Here is a 16,938-nt window from a genome sequence, read left to right as displayed (position 1 = left end):
CTGGACTGTTTTGAATCGATTCAATTCAGTGCCAACAGCAACATCCATTGACTCGGTGAAACCAAAGACTTCAATCTATCAAAAGTACACTCTCTAATTTCCTGGTAGGAGAGAATGAAAGGGGAGAGCGAAATACAGACCTATAAACTTGACTTGAGGACAGAGCGTCTCAGAATATATTGACTAACAGCGCCACCTGTTGGTGACGTTGATGACATTACACTATATGACAAACGGTAGGCACGGTAAGCACAGCACTGTGTATTTACTCCCATTTCATTCATAGTCTATCGGTGATAACACAAAGTACCCCATCCAAACCTGGCAACCCTTGGGTGTGCCACATCACCCAGGTTAACACTGACTGACACTGACTCTCCTCACTGACCGTGAGCAGACATTTAGCAAAAGGGAGGAAGTGACAAATCTTTTATTTTTTATTATTAATAAAAAATGTAATTGTATCCATATGGCTTGGTTAGGACCCTCGCCAGGAATATGAATGCAGTTTCCGAACATGCTCTCCTGCCAGTGGTAATCAATCACAAGGAGGTTCCAGAAGCCAAAAGGTCTTTTCCCACAGCTGCCGAGTGTGCGCATCTGAATTTAAATTAAAACAAGCAGTATATTTTTCCCACTGTCTGTTCTTCATTGTCTATGGTGCTCTCGCTGAATAAAAAGGAGGAAAAAATGATGCTTCCCCCTCTCTTTAAAGCATTGTCACACATTCAGCTTTTGTCAAACCGTCTTACGATACCTTGACACAGACTGGCATTGCCTCGAACTAACGACCAAAAACAAAGACAGCAAATAGACAATTTAAATCTAGATTTTATTATAATACATCAAATAAAGTTCAATGATATTTGCTGATTCTGACAAACGCACAGCTTGGTCAGCGGACTGTATATGATTTCTGGACAGACACCTGTGCGGTGTACGATTACGACAGTCATCTTCAGTTGCGTGTGATAAAGCTGTGGGAGCTCCTCGCCATGAGAGGCGGCCATTTTGTTGTGCGCTTCGAGGGTGGGTAAGGTCTGGGGGGGGGGGGGCGGGGGGGGGGGGGGTTGAGGCAGATCACAGTCTTTACTTCTTGGCGCTTTGCAGGCGTTCACTCACGTTCTCCCAGTTGATGACGTTCCAGATGGCTTTGACGTAGTCGGGCCGGACGTTCTTGTACTGCAGGTAGTAGGCGTGCTCCCACACATCGATGCCCAGCAAGGGAACCAGACCTGAGGAGGAAAGATGGAAAGACAGTGAAAAACAATGAACAACGAAGAAGAAAAAAGTGAATGACAAGACAACAGAATTAGGTGATCACAGAGAGAGCGGCGTACCAGACCTGAGGACGAGAGACAGAAGACAAACAGTGAAATACACAATAGAAATTTGATGAAGAAAAACAGTAATAAGCAAAATTTAAACATATATATATATATATATATATACACACACACACAATTTAAAAACAAGAAAACTAATTTGATTAGACAGCAATAAGCAGCCCGAGAGAGAGGGAGAGAGAAAGAGAGAGCTGTGTGCCTTCCTGAAAGGGGACAACTTAAGTACATACCCATAGATATCCATAGATATCCATATCAAGTCCACAGTCGATAAAACGTACGGTACGATACGATACGTGCTGTACAATAAAAAGTACGGGGGACCATAATCGCGGTATCGGGACAGCCCACTGACCTGTGGTTCCTTGCAGGGGGTCCTGGTTGGGGCAGGCGGCGATGCGCAGTCTGCCGCTCTCCCTGTCCAGGCCCAGCCAGCCCCAGCCCGACCCCTGGACAGCCACCGTGGCGGCCGACATCCTCTCCTTCATCTTCTGGAAGGAGCCGAAGTCACGCGTGATGGCCTCCATCAGCTCGCCTGCAGACGAAGGACAAGCACAAACAGAGGGGGGAGAGAGAGAGAGATTGATGTGTGGCGTCTAAGAAGCAAACTTTTAGTTGCGTAGCGTGCACAGGGTTTTTCCTGGCTCAGAATGGGTCTTTGGGGGGTGATGCGCACACATTTTGGGGGAAACCTCAGTTTTATGCTGAGTAGCCTGCCAGCGTATATAGGCCTATATTCTTTGCCGTCGTTCTGACTGAGCTCACTTTTCACAATCGCTGGAAATCTGCCGACATGAAACAAAATGGATATGAAGACAAAATGTTTAAGATACTGATAACCTGTCTATTAATGATCTTGATTACTAGTGGTCCAAACCATGGACAGTGCAAGAAAGGGATGGGCTGCACTTGAAAACAAGCTATCAAACACATTTGGAGAGGATTGGAATTGCTAATTTGAATTATTTTTATTCTTAATTTGTAGCATTTTGGCACAGATTTTCCTTTGGCTCCGGCTAAAATCTCTTTGGAGGGCGCCAAAACACCTCCATGCAGGAAAAATCCTGGTGCATCGGAAACATCAATTAGGTTGCGGAACCCTGCGGCATAACACAAATACGACTGACTTTGAAACTTTGAAAAAATGTGAGATCAACGTTGCCGAGAGGAGAGAGGATGGGACGTGGTGTGTGCGTGCGTGTGTGTGTGACGTGCGTAATACGCCCCCCCCCCACCAGACTCACCCTGGGGCTCACCGCCCCCGCTGGGGGAGAGGTTGGTCCAGAAGATGGTGTGGTTGATGTGGCCTCCTCCGTTGAATCTCAGGGCCGGCTGGAGGGTCACCTGAGTCGTCACGTCACCTGGGATTCACAAAGGAGAGAGAGAGAGAGAGAGAGAGAGAGAGAGAGAGAGAGAGAGAGAGAGAGAGAGAAAAGGAGAAATAGAGAGAGAGAGACCGCCTCTTAAGCGTAAAGCTCATCCATCTCCTGCCTCCATTTGTAAAATTCAGCACACCTGTGCCCCAACACGCCTGTACCCGACGACATAGCCACGCAAGCAGGCAGCGCTCCTATCCAATGCTTAGATCGCTCAAACCCAGTCACTTCACTTGAAGATTGCATTTAATAAGAAGAACAAGAAGATGAAGACATTTTATTTTTATAGCACCTTGACAGACTATGCAGTATGCTCAAAGTGCTACTTCATTTTGACCGTTTCATCCTCCTGTCTCACCCTTAGCCAGGGCCTCCTGGTACTTCTCCTCCGTGACGTTGAGGTTGTTGACGTAGGTGGCGTGGTGCTTGCTGTGGTGGAGCTGCATGATCTCTGCGCTGATGTGGGGCTCCAGGGCTGCGTAGTCGTAGGACAGGTCAGGGAGGGTGTGCTTCTGTCGGGCTGCCGCCACGGCCCCCAGGGCGGGGCTCAGGTTGGCGGCCAACCTGGGACAAGGTGGGTGAAGACGACAGATTAGAGTTTGGTTACTGTCTCCTCCTGGCGTGAAACTGTAGCTACTAGTCTGGGGCTGTTCGCTTTGCTTTTTAGACCCGGGCGGTTTAAGGTGGGGTCTAAAGCAAGAGTGATCCGCCGAATGGTAAATGGACTGCACTTTTAAAGCGCTTTACAATGGCCTCTCATTCACCCATTCACACACCAATGGCAGCAGCCGCCATGCAAGGTGCTAGCCTGCTCATTGGGAGCAATTTGGTGTTCTGTGCCTTGCCACAACATGTGGACAGGAGGAGCCGGGATTCGAGCCTACGATCACAGGACAACGCTCTACCTCCTATTTTCATGAACAGGTTCAGAATGTGATTATAAGTATACGAATAGTGAATTGCACTTATGTTAAGCTAAAAAAAGCCAACCAACTGTCTGTGATGGCTGGCATGAGACACACACACACATTATCCACATACAAAACATGTCATTTGCAGAGGTTGTGAAATGTTCACTATGCTAGTGTTACTTGTTGGTAGATGGCCGCTATTTACAGCTCTGTGCATGTTGGTGAGTTGTGCCTTAAGTTTGGACTGATCTAATGTGCGCTGGATAATGTCCTTCACAGGTGCAGGCATTGAATAACAGAGCCCTGATACAGGTCTAGGGTTGGATTGGAGTTCACAAGGTCATTAATTGCCACCGTTTTCACAATAACGTTAATCTCTGATCCATGGTTTAAATTGTGCAATTTGGCGTGAATTAACTCGAGATAAGAGAGTCCACGCTAACGGTACTAGGCTAACGTTAGCGTTATGTATTTTAGCAATTTACTGTCAAACTAGCTGACTGGGTCATTCAATATAATGCAGCTAGCTAGAACAGTTGCGTTAGCTTTCTACTCAAGATAAACGTTAATCGGACTGTGACTACGCCTAAAGTTAGTAACGTTATCCAGTCAACTTCTTCATATGAATACGAATAGACACTGACTTAACCTAGCTAGCTAACGTTAGTTGTGCTAGCTTGCTAGCGTCAAACAAGTTTCATAACCGTCATTGGCAGCAAACTGGAAAACAGCCAAAGGCGGATTAAAGTACAATGCAATTTTACCTGCGGACTTGGCCCACTCTGCTTAGCATCATATTGAGTGTTTTCAGAGGGTAGCTGCTTGACAGTTCGCATGCAGCACACGTTTCTGCCCTTGAACATTTAACTACAACCTGACAGGGGGAACATACCATTATCCAAAAACACGTGGGGGCTTGCGTAAGAAATAGGTGGGATTGGCACCAAAACCTACGACTTCTGATTTAAGAACCATAAAAGAGGCATCTTATGGTTATAAATATAGTGACACTTAATATTATGGGAGCATTCATATCATATAATATCATAATTCTACCCAATTCCACATAGTTCAACCCCCCCACCCCTTTTGTAGTTTGCTCCACGTGGCCTTCACACAATCAAGCACATCTTCGATTTTTATATTTGATGTTACAAAATCATAAAATCTTTGTATACTACACTTTAGTGAGCTAACAAATGAGTTCTGATATTTTTGCCACATATTCCCAAGTTATAACATGATGATACTAATGTAGCCAACCAATGTTGTCAACTTCTGAAGCAATATTTACAATGAATAGAACTGTGTTTTATTTTATTTATCATGGTACAATTAAGTGTCAGACTAAATAACCCAGCATTTGTTTAGATTGTCTTTGACATGTATGGTGGCCCCGCCCCTCAGCACTGCAACACTGCTGCCGCGCCGCTGCGCGCTTTGCGGAATTTGCGCTTCTGTTCAACGGAGTTGCTCATCTCTTCTCTTCACCCCTGATGATGGCGGCCGTGCCGAAACCACACGATTAACAACAGCTTTTGGCTGCATTTGCGTGTTTACCGATTTACTCTATTTTCATATAGCTACTGTGTCGGGGCATTAAGCCAGTACAGGTTTCAGATCTAAGGAAACAGGGTCTGGTGAGTGGTGCTCCTAGAATATTTGGGGAACACGAGCCCGCGCTAGCGAGACAAGAAGTCAGAGTCTCTTCCTCCACCGCCATTTTATGACAACAAGGAATAGAAAACAAGATTGAACCGATTCGTACTTGGGCAAAATAGCTTGCTTTTTCCCCAAACTCGTGCATTTTCCCATTTTCCACTTGGAATAATGTTCATTTCTTGGCAAACATGTTGTGCTAGCCAGCTACGCTAGCTGGTTTCATTTGCCAGAACATCAACTAGCTAGCTAGCTAGCTAGCTTCTCTCGCTAGCTAGCATAGCAGACGCGTTACCAAGTGCAGCTCGATAGGAAGCTAGCAGCTTATCGCTGCAGGAACATTTTCAAGTTGCTCCCCGGTGCTGTTAGCAATGAGAGCTTCCTTTGAGATGACCAGCCTTTAACCTTTTGTTATTGTTAGCACTATTTTCTCTCTCTTGTGCTAGCTGAAATATGAACGCTCGGCTTATGTTAAAGCTCACATGTGCCGCAATGGCATTTTAGGGTAAGGTTTTTGCAGCTGGCTGATTTAGATGCAGAACATTAGAATAACAAACGCATGTTTATCCCACCGGTGCACTCTCACCCTTTTCTGCGGATGTGTAATAATGCCACTGTCGCATCTCTTCCAGGTCCTCAGAATGACTAATGAGGAACCTCTCCCAAAGAAGGTGAGACAGAATAGCTACTTACCCGAATCTGGTGTACAGCTGTATGTGGTAGCTACAGTCTTGTTTGACCCCCCCACTCTCTGACTTATGTTGTTGTTGTTTGACCCCCCCCAGGTTCGCCTCAGTGAATCTGACATGAAGACCCTGACCCGTGAGGAGCTGTGTGTGAGGTAAACAGCAGTCATGGCTGGAGAGACGGGAGTCTGGATGGATGCTGCTGCTCCTATTTGTTTTGAGTACAAGTGTGTTTATGGCATGCGCCATCTTTACCTTCTATCTCCAGGTGGAAGCAGCATGAAACCTACGTCCAGGTCTTGGAGGCGAAATATGCTGACCTCAATTGTAAGTTCTCACTTTGTACAGTTCTCTTGCACTTAATGCGGTAAAAGGCTCCGTCAGTGTACATGCGCTGTTGAATTCAGGGGTTAAAGGTTACACAGGTCGCTGTGCTGTCACTTAACTCAAGTTATCCTCTTAATTAATCACCCAACGGAATATTCATAATCACTGTTGTGCTGCAATTCAGAGGTTAAAGGTTACACAGGTCGCTGTGCTGTCACAAGTTATTAATTAACTTAATTAATTAATTAATCACCCAACAGAATATTCATGATCACTGTTGTGCTGCTAATCTCACTACGCGCTGGTGAGTGCATATTGAAGGTGACTGTTGAGGGCTCTCTCTTCTCCACCTCACTGTCCCAGCCAACGATGTGACCGGCCTGAAGGAGTCTGAGGAGAAGCTGAAGCAGCAGCAGCAGGAGTCGGCGCGCCGAGAGAACATCCTGGTCATGCGGCTTGCCACCAAGGAGCAGGAAATGCAAGAGTGTACAGTACGTGTCTGACTAGTGTGTGTGTGTCCCCATCTTCAAGAGAGGACGGGTCGAGAGACCTTTTGGAGAGGGAATTCAGCTCGGGGGCATAGCTATGCAACAGCAACATCTTACATTTCAACGCCCCCCCCCCCCCCCCCCCTCTAGTCCTTCAGTGAAAATATTGACTGTTGTGATTTGACTGTAGATCCCATTCATGCTCTTATCGTTACCGTAGCGGAAGTCTTAACATTCGGGCATGGCAAATCTCGATCCAAACCCCCACACACGGCCCGGCTGTGCCAGCAAGCAACGGGTAAGATCGCGGATCTCGCTTGGCAGAGCAGGGCTTTTCTCGGAAACCTCCCGTGATTGACGGCGCGACGGATCGAGTAGCAGCTTCACACCAGCGAATGCCATTCCTCCTGTCGGGCAACTGAGGTCACATCAAATGGGCTGTGCCAAAATGCTAGTGTGTGAGAAGCTAAGCAAATCTAGTCATTATTCTACGAAGTCTAGTCAGGTGTCGGATCTCTTCTCTGTTATATGGTTTTTAACAGTGAGAGGACTGTTAAGTACGTCCTGTGCGTTTAGCATCAGTGTTAGCTACCGTGACTGCTCATCATACGAGTGCAGCCGTTCATAAGTCACGTGATGACCTGCCGGCAAGCATTACGTGTGTAAATCCAGCCTTAATAACTTCTATTAGGTGAGTGGGGAGGGAGCATTCAGATATATATTTGGATGGATCTTCCATGGTGGGATTTTGGTCTGTCTATAACTTGGCATTACATTAGTCATTTAGCAGACGCTTTTATCCAAAGAAAATAGCTCCATTTAACGTAGGCGGTCAGTGTACTACTACTCACCAGAGCTCACAAGCGTTTCTAAACAAGTGACTAAGAGCATAATATAGTGCTAAAGCCAAAGTGCAAGAGTAGCACAATATAAATAGCCTCGGTGCTTAAGAGGGAGGATCCTGGTAGTACTTATTGAATAGGTGAGTTTTGAGCCTGCGGTGAAAAACGGGCAGCGACTGCTGTCCTGACGTCTGTGGGCAGTTCATCAAACCACTGCGGGGCCAGAACAGAAAAGAGCCTTGCCCCGAGGTAGCAGAGCGTAGCGGTCGGGAGGGGGTGTAGGGTTTAACCATGGCCTGGAGGTAGGAGGGAGCTGTTCTTTTCATTGCCCTTTAGGCTAGTACCAGTTTTAAACTGAAGGGAGGTTGTGTGGGAGAACTTGGGGTGGTTGAACGCCAGGCGAGAGAAACTGACTTATCAAAACAGCTTACCGACAACACATGAGGACTAGCATGCAGAACTAAAGCAACCTGACTGCAGCTAGAACTGCCTTATTAGAGTAAGTAGAATATACAGTCAAGTCTAGTGGAGTCAGTATTGGTTGAATGGCATTGGTGCGTTTCACTAACACATGTCCCCTTAAATCCCCACAGACCCAGATCCAGTACCTCAAGCAAGTGCAGCAGCCCAGTGCAGCCCAACTGCGATCGTCCATGGTAGACCCGGCCATCAACTTATTTTTCCTCAAAATGAAGGGAGAACTGGAACAGACTAAAGACAAACTGGAGCAGGCCCAAAATGAACTGAGTGCCTGGAAATTTACACCTGATAGGTAAAGACAATCAAAATAACTCCCCCACCCCCCCCTCCTCCTCCAAAAAAAAAGGGTCAAGACTTCCTCACACCCCCCACCCTCACCCCCACTGCAGACATGCAGGAACTATGGTGGGTGGGAAAGGCTGTGAAATGCTGTACTCGCCACGAGACTCAGACTTTACACCAGCCAAACACCAACACTCCCCTCAAAAAAAAAAAAACTGCCATGTTTTTGTACTCTTGTTACTGTCACAGCTATATATCACATAATCTAAACTGAAAAAGACAGTATGGTCAGGTGACACTCTGTTTCAGCTCTCTCCCCCCGCCCCCCCCGCCCCTACACACACACCGCCCAGGGGGTCCGGACGGTTCCTGAAGAGGTGGTCACGTCCGACACGGATATGCCCCGCCCAGGCCAGACAGTTACCACATTTAATGGGGGGGGGGGGGGGTTATGTTGGAGAATGAGGCAATCTTGGGCAAAGCTGCCGGAGCAGGGAGCATCCCTCTAGCCTAAATCACCAATTGAACATTTAAAGACTATCTCACGCCCTCGCCCCCCTAAAGACATTTTAACAGTGGAGTACGCCACAACTATACCCTCTAGTGCACCTGAGGCTCTTAAAGACTTTTCGGACAGATCTAGAGTACAATGCGAGTACTGCGGGGGGAAATCTAGGATAAGATGTAAGACTCTTGGGGGGGGAGGAGCCACTAGAATGACATAAGACTGTGGGGGAGGAGCCAGTAGAATGTTTAAACACTGGGGGAGGAGCCAGACCCTCAGTCCAGAAGGGACTATGGTTGAGGCGCGAGGGTCCGAACGACGTGGCCGTGAGTGTGGGCCCACCTACGGTAGAGTGTATTTACATGTTTTATTTTGTCAGTTCGTTCTTTATGTTGCCGTTTCATTTGATTTTTCCTCTTTTAGTTCCCTGAAATACTCGTTCACTCACCGCAGTGTGTCGAACAGCAGGTCGCCTGTTTGATTGGCTTGAACCTGGAAGCTAATTTGATTGAAACCTCAAAAAACCGTTAACTGTCTGTTCCCAATCTGTTAGTTGTGAAACATACACACTGCTGTTGGTGCTGTGAGTACTGTTTTATCACAGAATGCAATTGTCTAAACCAAAGTAATGTTAAAGGTTGTTGATGGTGTATTTATTCTGTGTGAAATGCTGTTCATTGTATTCATGTGCTTGACCTCCCCTTTTCCTTCCTAGCCAATGACCTTTGAACAGTTTAATGTTTGGGTCAATGACTTGTCATTCCAGTTGACTACTCAAATTGAAAATATCGCCCTTAAAGAATAGGGAAAATATTCATTAGAGTTTTGTCTCAAATCAGTCCCAATGAGGGAACAAACATCATAGCGCAACTGACTTCATATGTGTAGTCTGATCTCCGATCTGATCTCAGATTTGTCCTAAGTAGCCATAGATGAAAAGATTCATAGTCAGAAGGAGCCTCCATATGCATCTGAGGGTACAGGTGCTACAATCTGCAATGCATCCTGATTTGTTTTTTTCTGAATTTGATGTTGAATTCTCACTACGGGGTACCGCCGTTTACGGACAGCAGTTGACAGAGGGGAGCAACTCTGTTTTAAATTATTTACTGAACCTTCTGTTCATTGCCTGGCCACCTTTCAATTGCAACCCTCATCCAACCGCTGGTAAGAATACTTGTTTTAATGGAAAAAGATGTCCTGCACTCTGATCTGACCAGACATTCATTCCAAACCATTATTTAGTTGGGATAGTTAGATTTTAGAACATGATGACAGTCTGTCGGGAGCTTCTCTCCCTGTGCAGTCTAAATAGGAAGCATTCTTCTCATTAGTGATCAGTGCTCCAGCAGTGTGGGGTCTTAACCGCGATCAGGTTTCATTCATAACGCGTGTGTTCCCAAGTGACAACAATGTACAGCTCAATTAAACATTTTAACATGTTTTTTTGGGGATGATTGGCAAACATTATAGATCCACGTCCAAAGCATAGGTTTCCTGGTTTTACAGGATTTTTTCGAGGATGTTTTCGGATTTGTATTTTTGCCGCTTGGGCTGTTTTGAGTGTCTCATGCAAATCTGTGGAATTATTGCAAGTGAAGGTGGTTCGCTCGTTAAAGATGCAATGCTAGTCTAAAAAAAACAATTTTAGATTAAAAAGTTGGGGGAGGGGGGGCTTATTCACTGTCTTAGTATTTTCCAAGTCTGGTTTTAAAGGTACATGAAAGGTAAAAGATACTATATTATGTATACATTTTATTCATACAAATGTTCAGTTGGAATGTACGTTAAATGTTAATTTTCCAGGCCCTTGTCTTTACCTGTCCTTGCCCAACCAGTCTCTCATCAGGTATCTGTACGTATCTCTTACCTCCACCGACCGCCCTTCCAAACCTATACTGACGCTGTCTGGGTGAGCAGGCTCTACGGGTCTGGCGTCTTGTAAGACGGCTTTCTAACAAGCTAGACAGACACGGGGCCCCGGGGGGGGGGGCACAGCCTGGCCGCTGTCCCCCCCCTCGTCCTCGTCCTGGGTGTCGGTCGCGCCGTGGTTCACCTGTGTGATGTGAGGCCCCTCTCTTCCCCCTCCCCCTTGCAGCCAGACGGGGAAGAAGCTGATGGCCAAGTGCCGGATGCTGATCCAGGAGAACCAGGAGCTGGGCCGGCAGCTGTCCCAGGGCCGCATCGCCCAGCTGGAGGCCGAGCTGGCCCTGCAGAAGAAGTACAGCGAGGAGCTGAAGAGCAGCCAGGATGGTGAGCGACCCCCGCCCTCTCTCACCGGCGCCGGTTCTCGGACGACGCGCCGTATTCACGTTGTAGCGTTTACGGCCGTCATGCTGTTTGTACACTCCGAGCCCCCCGGTGATACTCTGACCGGAGCGGCTGTTTGTGTGGTCCCCCCCTCTTCCCTCAGAGCTGAACGACTTCATCATCCAGCTGGACGAGGAGGTGGAGGGCATGCAGAGCACCATCCTGGTCCTCCAGCAGCAGCTCCGGGAGTCCCGGCAGCTGCTCACCCAGAGCCAGGGCTCCTCGGCCGGGGCCGGGCCCAGCAGGACTTCCCCCTCCGCCCTGGAGCCCCCTCCCAGCCAGGCGGAGCAGCCCCCCGCCGCCAACGCCTCCCCTTCCTCCTCCGCCTCCGACCCAGCGGAGAAAGACTGCGGCAGGGTGCCCAACGGACCGAGCAACGGCGACGCCTCCCAGAGGGGCGAGACGATGGCGGTGGTGGCGGCGCCCGGGCTGTACCGCGAGCTGAGCAGCACGGAGGAAGACTTCCCCCTCTCCCCCATGGCGTCCAGCCCCGGAGAGGCCGAGACCAAACTCTCTAACCACTCGGAGGGGGAGGGGGGGGCGGCGGCGCCAGGAGGCCAGGCGGGCGGTGCGGAGCCGGCCAGGGGCGCGTCCCATTTCGGGAGCCAGCTGAGCGCGGGCTACGAGAGCGTGGACTCCCCCACGGGCAGCGAGACGTCCCTGACGCAGCACTCGAACGACACGGACTCCAACGCCGACCCCCACGAGGAGGACCAGGCGGCGCCCAGCGCCAAGGGAACCAGGACTGGGGGGTTGCGGCACGCTCAGAACGGCCTGGACTCGAGCGCGAACGACAGCGTGGTTTTGTAATGGTCTTTGTAAAAAAACAAAAAAACTTCCTTGTCTTTCTTTTGATACGACACTCACGACAACAAGCAACAAACGCATAGTCAGTTACACAGTACTGTTGTCCAGATATCCTTTCTTTCTTTCTCTTTCTTTCTTTCTTTCTTTTTCTTTCTTTCTTTCTCTCCTTCGTTTCTTCATGCCTCTGCTGCAAGTTAGCATCTCTTGACTGGAATACCAAGTGAATTAATGTTCGTTGATTTCAGTTGACTTTTTGTATGATTCAAGATATTTTTTTTCTTTCAATTTGCTTGGTTGGTTATTTGATCACAATCTAGTTCATTGTTCCTCTCAGCTTTTGGCAAACTGAAATCATGTGACTCCGTGCTCAATAAAAGTCAATAAACCACAGTTCACTTAAGTAGCTTTTGCGATTTTCATGGATTTTTAGATGTTGACCTGTTTTGTTTTTTTCTGTTCTGTTTTTAAATTTCCATCCTTGGCAAAATATTTGTTTCTACACCATGTACCTTGTTGGTTTAGTATTATTCTGACTTCAATCCTTTTCATGTACTGACCAAATATCAATAAATACTTTTAATATGACTGCTTAGAGTTCTTCCAATTGTCTCAATAATAGAGAAAACGGTTAAAATCAGCACAGAGGAAGTGTCAAAGCAAAATTCCTAGTATGTGTTTACCTGGCTTATAAAACTGATTCTGATGACAGAGGTGTCTGCCATTCAAATTACATTTTGAGTGACTTTTGTCCTCCCGTCCTCTCGGTGGTGCTATACTCAACCTTTACGGTCAGAGCTCCTCTTGTTAACCACGGTTGTAGACGAACCTGCCAGCAGTACGCACCACACACAAGTGCACAGGGACAGTGAAACTTCCACAGGATTCCTACCTAGCTGTCAACATGAACACCGAGCATGTCGTTATCGTCTCTGCAGCAAGAACGCCCATTGGTAAATAGTTTTTGATCTGTTATTGTCTCTAGGCTTGATACAACTGATTTATCGGGTCATATAATATCTTCTATAACATACATCATCCATCCTCGCCTGCGATAAAGATTGATGTTTGGAAATAATGTGTTTGCTGGATAAACTTTGCATATTGTGTAGATTGCATTGAATCGTATGTAACGTTATTTATCGTGGTAGATTCTGTTTTCATCTTTAATTAGGTAAAGTGCTGTACTGTCATTCATTTGCGCTAGGTGGCTAGGTATGTGGTCACTGACCATAAGTCTCGCAGAGCAGTGATTGGCTGCCTTACGTTCTGCCCAGATTCTCGAGTCGCTGATTGGCTCGCTGGTTATAGTGCCATGGTTGACGGCGAATGGCTGTTGATGGACTGGGGTGGGCGTGTGTTGGATGATGTGCGTGGTGGTTTCAACATTGCAACCTTGGCATACAGGTTTTTATGTGTAATAGATGAATAAAAAATCGATTCTGAGTTTGGACATGAATGTAGAGAGACACTGATCCTGATCCAGTGTAGTGTAGGGTTATGGAGCCAAAGTGTACCACATCAGTAAGTCACACAAATGGGTCTGAACACTCAGGGATAAGTAGTCAAAACCATCGGTAAATAAACTGAAGATGCAAGTAAAAAAAAAACAAGTCACTGAATTAATGTGAATTAATAATATAATAATAATTAGTCTATAACTGACGTGTGTTGTTTTCCAGGGTGTCTCAACGGCGCCCTGTCCACCGTGACCCTGCAGGACCTGTGCTCCGTGGTGATCAAGGACGTTCTGAGGAGAGCTGACGTGAAGCCCGAGGACGTGTCCGAGGTCATCATGGGTCACGTGCTGACAGCAGGTTAGGACGGGGGGTTTGAAGTGCTTCATTATCATCTCTACCATTTATTTGGTCTTGCTTCCTGGTGATTTTACACAGCTTCCGTTTCCTCCGATGTTACAGACCACACTACAGTACTCTGATCTCACTTTTCCTCTGTCTCTCTCCTCCTGCCCTCCTCTCCCCGGGCCAGGCCACGGTCAGAACCCGGCCCGTCAGGCCAGCGTGGGGGCCGGTATCCCCTACCCCGTCCCGGCTTGGAGCTGTCAGATGGTGTGTGGCTCCGGGCTGAAGGCCGTGTGTCTGGGGGCCCAGTCCATCCTGACGGGAGAGTCCACTGTGGTGGTCGCGGGGGGGATGGAGAGCATGAGTCGGGTAAGTCCAAAGATGGAGGAGTGGAGGGGGGGGGCTGGAAATTAGATAGTTACAGATCGGAGAGGAGGGTGGTTTACAACAGGGCGGTAGAATGGTTTCCCTTTCCAAGCATTCCAGAGTTTAGAAGATTCCCAACTTCTCCCCCCCCCCCCAGGCTCCCCACACTGTGCAGATGCGTATGGGGGTGAGGATGGGCGATGCCTCCATGCAGGACTCCATGGTGGCTGACGGGCTGACCGACGCCTTCCACGGCTACCACATGGGCATCACAGGTCAGCATTGATTTACTTGCTCTGTCTCTATTTGCACGGGGGTGGGGAGGGGTCATATTGACAGGGGGGTCACATTGACAGGGAGTCACAAATACAAGGATTGATGTACGCACCGTCTTCTCTAAGACAAGGCGCAGTGTGGTGCTGTGTCATGTGGATCCCGGGCTGATGTTCTTGTCGTCCTCTTGTCTCCGGGGCGCAGCGGAGAACGTGGCCAAGCAGTGGAACGTGGGTCGGCAGGAGCAGGACCAGTTCTCCGTCCAGTCCCAGAACAAGACCGAGGCGGCCCAGAAGGCGGGACACTTCGACGGGGAGATCGTACCGGTCACGGTGCCGTCCAGGAAAGGCGAGGAGTCTTTTGTTATATTCATCCACCTTGATCGCCCTTTTCTCGAGATCCGTTCGCGAAAAGAGGGGTGTTCTCGGGTGTCGATGTCTTTTGACGGGAGCGAGGCGTCTTCCTGTCGGAGCGCGGGGAAAAGGTGCTGCGGATAAAGTTTGATTCGATGAACGTTGCTCCCCTCTCAGGTCCGGTGGAGGTGAAGTCAGACGAGTTCCCTCGCCACGGCAGCAACATGGACGCCATGTCCAAGCTCCGCCCCTGCTTCGTGAAGGACGGCAGCGGCACGGTCACCGCCGGCAACGCCTCAGGTAGGGGAGGGGCTAACTCATAATGACACAGATGATGATGACACAATAAGAGCACAGACAAAACACACACACACACACACACACACCAGCAGATGGAGCCGGAGGGTCGACACAGTTGTCACGGAGTCCTTAATTAATTTATAGCGGGGTTGCCAGTGACCTCACAAACGGCACTATTTTAGATGTCTGGTGCGTCGTGTCTCTTCATGTACTCTAAGGGTATGTTTATGTCTACTTTCTCATGTAAATTAATTCTATAATAAGGTATTTTTAATTGCATTATTTACTCAGGTATAAACGACGGAGCTGCAGCAACCGTTCTCATGAGCCAATCAGAAGCTGAGAGGAGGGGCCTGAAGCCCATGGCCAGAATCACTTCCTGGTCTCAAGCCGGCCTTGACCCGTCAATCATGGGGACTGGGCCAATCCCGGCCATCAGGAAAGCGGTCAGAACCAATACCTGGCGTCCACACCTGTACAGACTACAGACTATGGGGGTGTGACAATAGGTACAGACCACCCAATAATCTAAACCAATTTGTGTCTCGACCAGGTTGAGAAGGCTGGCTGGCAGCTGGATCAGGTTGACCTGTTTGAGATCAACGAAGCTTTCGCTGCCCAGTCCATCGCTGTGGTCAAGGAGCTTGGCCTGAACCCTGACAAGGTCAGCTCTTAACCGCCGAAGAATACATAACATTTATTCTATTTAATTTAATCAACCCCTTCACTCAACAGCAAAAATCAACTATGATATTTCTCAACATTGTTCCTCGTCTGCGCAGGTGAATGTGAGTGGGGGGGCCATCTCCCTGGGACACCCCATCGGCATGTCTGGCTGCAGGGTGCTGGTGACCCTACTGCACGCGCTCCTGAGGACCGGAGGCCAAAGGGGCGTGGCTTCTCTCTGTATCGGCGGTGGGATGGGCATCGCCATGTGCGTGGAGAGGGTGTAATGTTGACGAATGATGCTGCGCAAGATCACAACATTCACTTAAAAAAAAAAAAAAAATCGGTACAAAAGGGATTCTGAAATGCATCGAGGATTATGGTTTACAGTAATGTTTACAGTAATGTGTGGTGAAAATTACAAGTTTACCGTTGCTCTCCCTGCCACTGTACTTGAACCAAAATCCATTGTCCATCGTTGTGATTCTTGAATGCAGAGACTGAGACGTCCGTTAGTCAAACATAGATGCACTGTGAAATTGCTAATTCTTATCTTCCAATGTCAGTCTGCATTCTGTGCAAGATTGAACTTGACACTGTCAGTTTGTCAGATCTGGGCGATTGACTGGAACTTCACCCAGGTGGCAACTAGTTCCTACATCGTGTCTGCTTGCCTTCGATTGTCATTAGCTATTAACTCGACTTATGATTAATATCTGTGCCAAATAATCTGGAGAAAGCAGACTAACTCCCAGTGAGACTAGGAGCTCACTGCCTGTATAATAATCCAGCTCTTCCAACATTCCAGTCCCAGACTTCCTGTTTCCTGCCTGTATGGAGTTCTAGCCATGTACCTGTTGCTCTGAACTGTAGTGTAGACTGCAGCCTTTGTGTACAAAGACTATAAGACTGCGCTAGCCTGCTATACCTCTAGTGCTTTCTGTAGATATCATGGGGATCAATGTATTGGGTAGCTTATGAAAATCTGTCCACTTGAGGGAAATGTTTACTTGCATAATGCATCTTCTATTTATGTAATCATGTATCTTACATATCAATAAATATATTTAGACCTCAGGCGTGTGCTGTTTAAGACTTGTATTGAAATTCTGCATCGTAATGCTGCTTACGGCTTGTATGTTTGGGACACGACAGAAACGGA

At 47.9% G+C, this 16,938-nt stretch overlaps 3 protein-coding genes across 4 annotated transcripts; 2 read left to right on the top strand and 1 right to left on the bottom strand.

Annotated features, from left to right (window-relative positions):
• Positions 1-833: 833 nt before the first annotated feature.
• sod2 (superoxide dismutase 2, mitochondrial) lies at positions 834-4,516 on the bottom strand. The gene is made up of 5 exons (XM_084453454.1): positions 4,398-4,516; positions 3,081-3,286; positions 2,591-2,707; positions 1,702-1,881; positions 834-1,235 (listed from the first exon to the last, which is right to left on the bottom strand). The coding sequence occupies exons 1-5, from the start codon at positions 4,427-4,429 to the stop codon at positions 1,090-1,092; spliced, it is 681 nt and encodes a 226-aa protein (XP_084309580.1). The 5' UTR covers positions 4,430-4,516; the 3' UTR covers positions 834-1,089.
• A 587-nt stretch (positions 4,517-5,103) lies between these two features.
• On the top strand, positions 5,104-12,606 carry wtap (WT1 associated protein). Of its 2 annotated transcripts, XM_084453772.1 has the most exons (8): positions 5,104-5,273; positions 5,925-5,963; positions 6,078-6,133; positions 6,247-6,305; positions 6,669-6,796; positions 8,229-8,407; positions 11,001-11,155; positions 11,316-12,606. In XM_084453772.1, the coding sequence occupies exons 2-8, from the start codon at positions 5,934-5,936 to the stop codon at positions 12,020-12,022; spliced, it is 1,314 nt and encodes a 437-aa protein (XP_084309898.1). In that variant the 5' UTR covers positions 5,104-5,273; positions 5,925-5,933; the 3' UTR covers positions 12,023-12,606. The 2 variants fall into 2 exon arrangements, with proteins under 2 accessions (XP_084309898.1, XP_084309899.1); XM_084453773.1 differs by lacking the exons at positions 11,001-11,155; positions 11,316-12,606 and having other exon boundaries at positions 8,229-8,632.
• Positions 12,607-12,830: 224 nt separating this feature from the next.
• On the top strand, positions 12,831-16,895 carry acat2 (acetyl-CoA acetyltransferase 2). Its single transcript, XM_084454200.1, has 9 exons — positions 12,831-12,969; positions 13,699-13,833; positions 14,006-14,187; positions 14,342-14,459; positions 14,662-14,805; positions 14,988-15,110; positions 15,402-15,556; positions 15,664-15,774; positions 15,893-16,895. Exons 1-9 carry the CDS (start codon positions 12,921-12,923, stop codon positions 16,061-16,063), a joined length of 1,188 nt encoding a protein of 395 aa, XP_084310326.1. The 5' UTR covers positions 12,831-12,920; the 3' UTR covers positions 16,064-16,895.
• The last annotated feature ends 43 nt before the right edge of the window (positions 16,896-16,938 follow it).

Source organism: Borostomias antarcticus, assembly GCF_949987555.1.
Source record: "Borostomias antarcticus genome assembly, chromosome: 19".
NCBI classification, from domain to species: domain Eukaryota; kingdom Metazoa; phylum Chordata; class Actinopteri; order Stomiiformes; family Stomiidae; genus Borostomias; species Borostomias antarcticus.
This window is presented reverse-complemented; position numbering and strand designations above follow the sequence as displayed.

What these genes read in the sequence shown, in the direction of transcription:
- sod2 (XM_084453454.1), bottom strand. Translation starts at nt 4,429, where the DNA reads ATGATGCTAAGCAGAGTGGGCCAAGTCCGCAG. An exon ending in CCAGGAGGCCCTGGCTAAGG is followed by an intron (nt 2,708 to 3,080) that starts GTGAGACAGGAG and finishes TGTGAATCCCAG; the next exon opens with GTGACGTGACGACTCAGGTG. An exon ending in CGGGGGCGGTGAGCCCCAGG is followed by an intron (nt 1,882 to 2,590) that starts GTGAGTCTGGTG and finishes CTTCGTCTGCAG; the next exon opens with GCGAGCTGATGGAGGCCATC.
- wtap (XM_084453772.1), top strand. Translation starts at nt 5,934, where the DNA reads ATGACTAATGAGGAACCTCTCCCAAAGAAG. An exon ending in AGGAACCTCTCCCAAAGAAG is followed by an intron (nt 5,964 to 6,077) that starts GTGAGACAGAAT and finishes GACCCCCCCCAG; the next exon opens with GTTCGCCTCAGTGAATCTGA. An exon ending in TGGAAATTTACACCTGATAG is followed by an intron (nt 8,408 to 11,000) that starts GTAAAGACAATC and finishes TCCCCCTTGCAG; the next exon opens with CCAGACGGGGAAGAAGCTGA.
- acat2 (XM_084454200.1), top strand. Translation starts at nt 12,921, where the DNA reads ATGAACACCGAGCATGTCGTTATCGTCTCTGCAGCAAGAACGCCCATT. An exon ending in TGCAGCAAGAACGCCCATTG is followed by an intron (nt 12,970 to 13,698) that starts GTAAATAGTTTT and finishes GTTGTTTTCCAG; the next exon opens with GGTGTCTCAACGGCGCCCTG. An exon ending in GGGTCACGTGCTGACAGCAG is followed by an intron (nt 13,834 to 14,005) that starts GTTAGGACGGGG and finishes TCCCCGGGCCAG; the next exon opens with GCCACGGTCAGAACCCGGCC.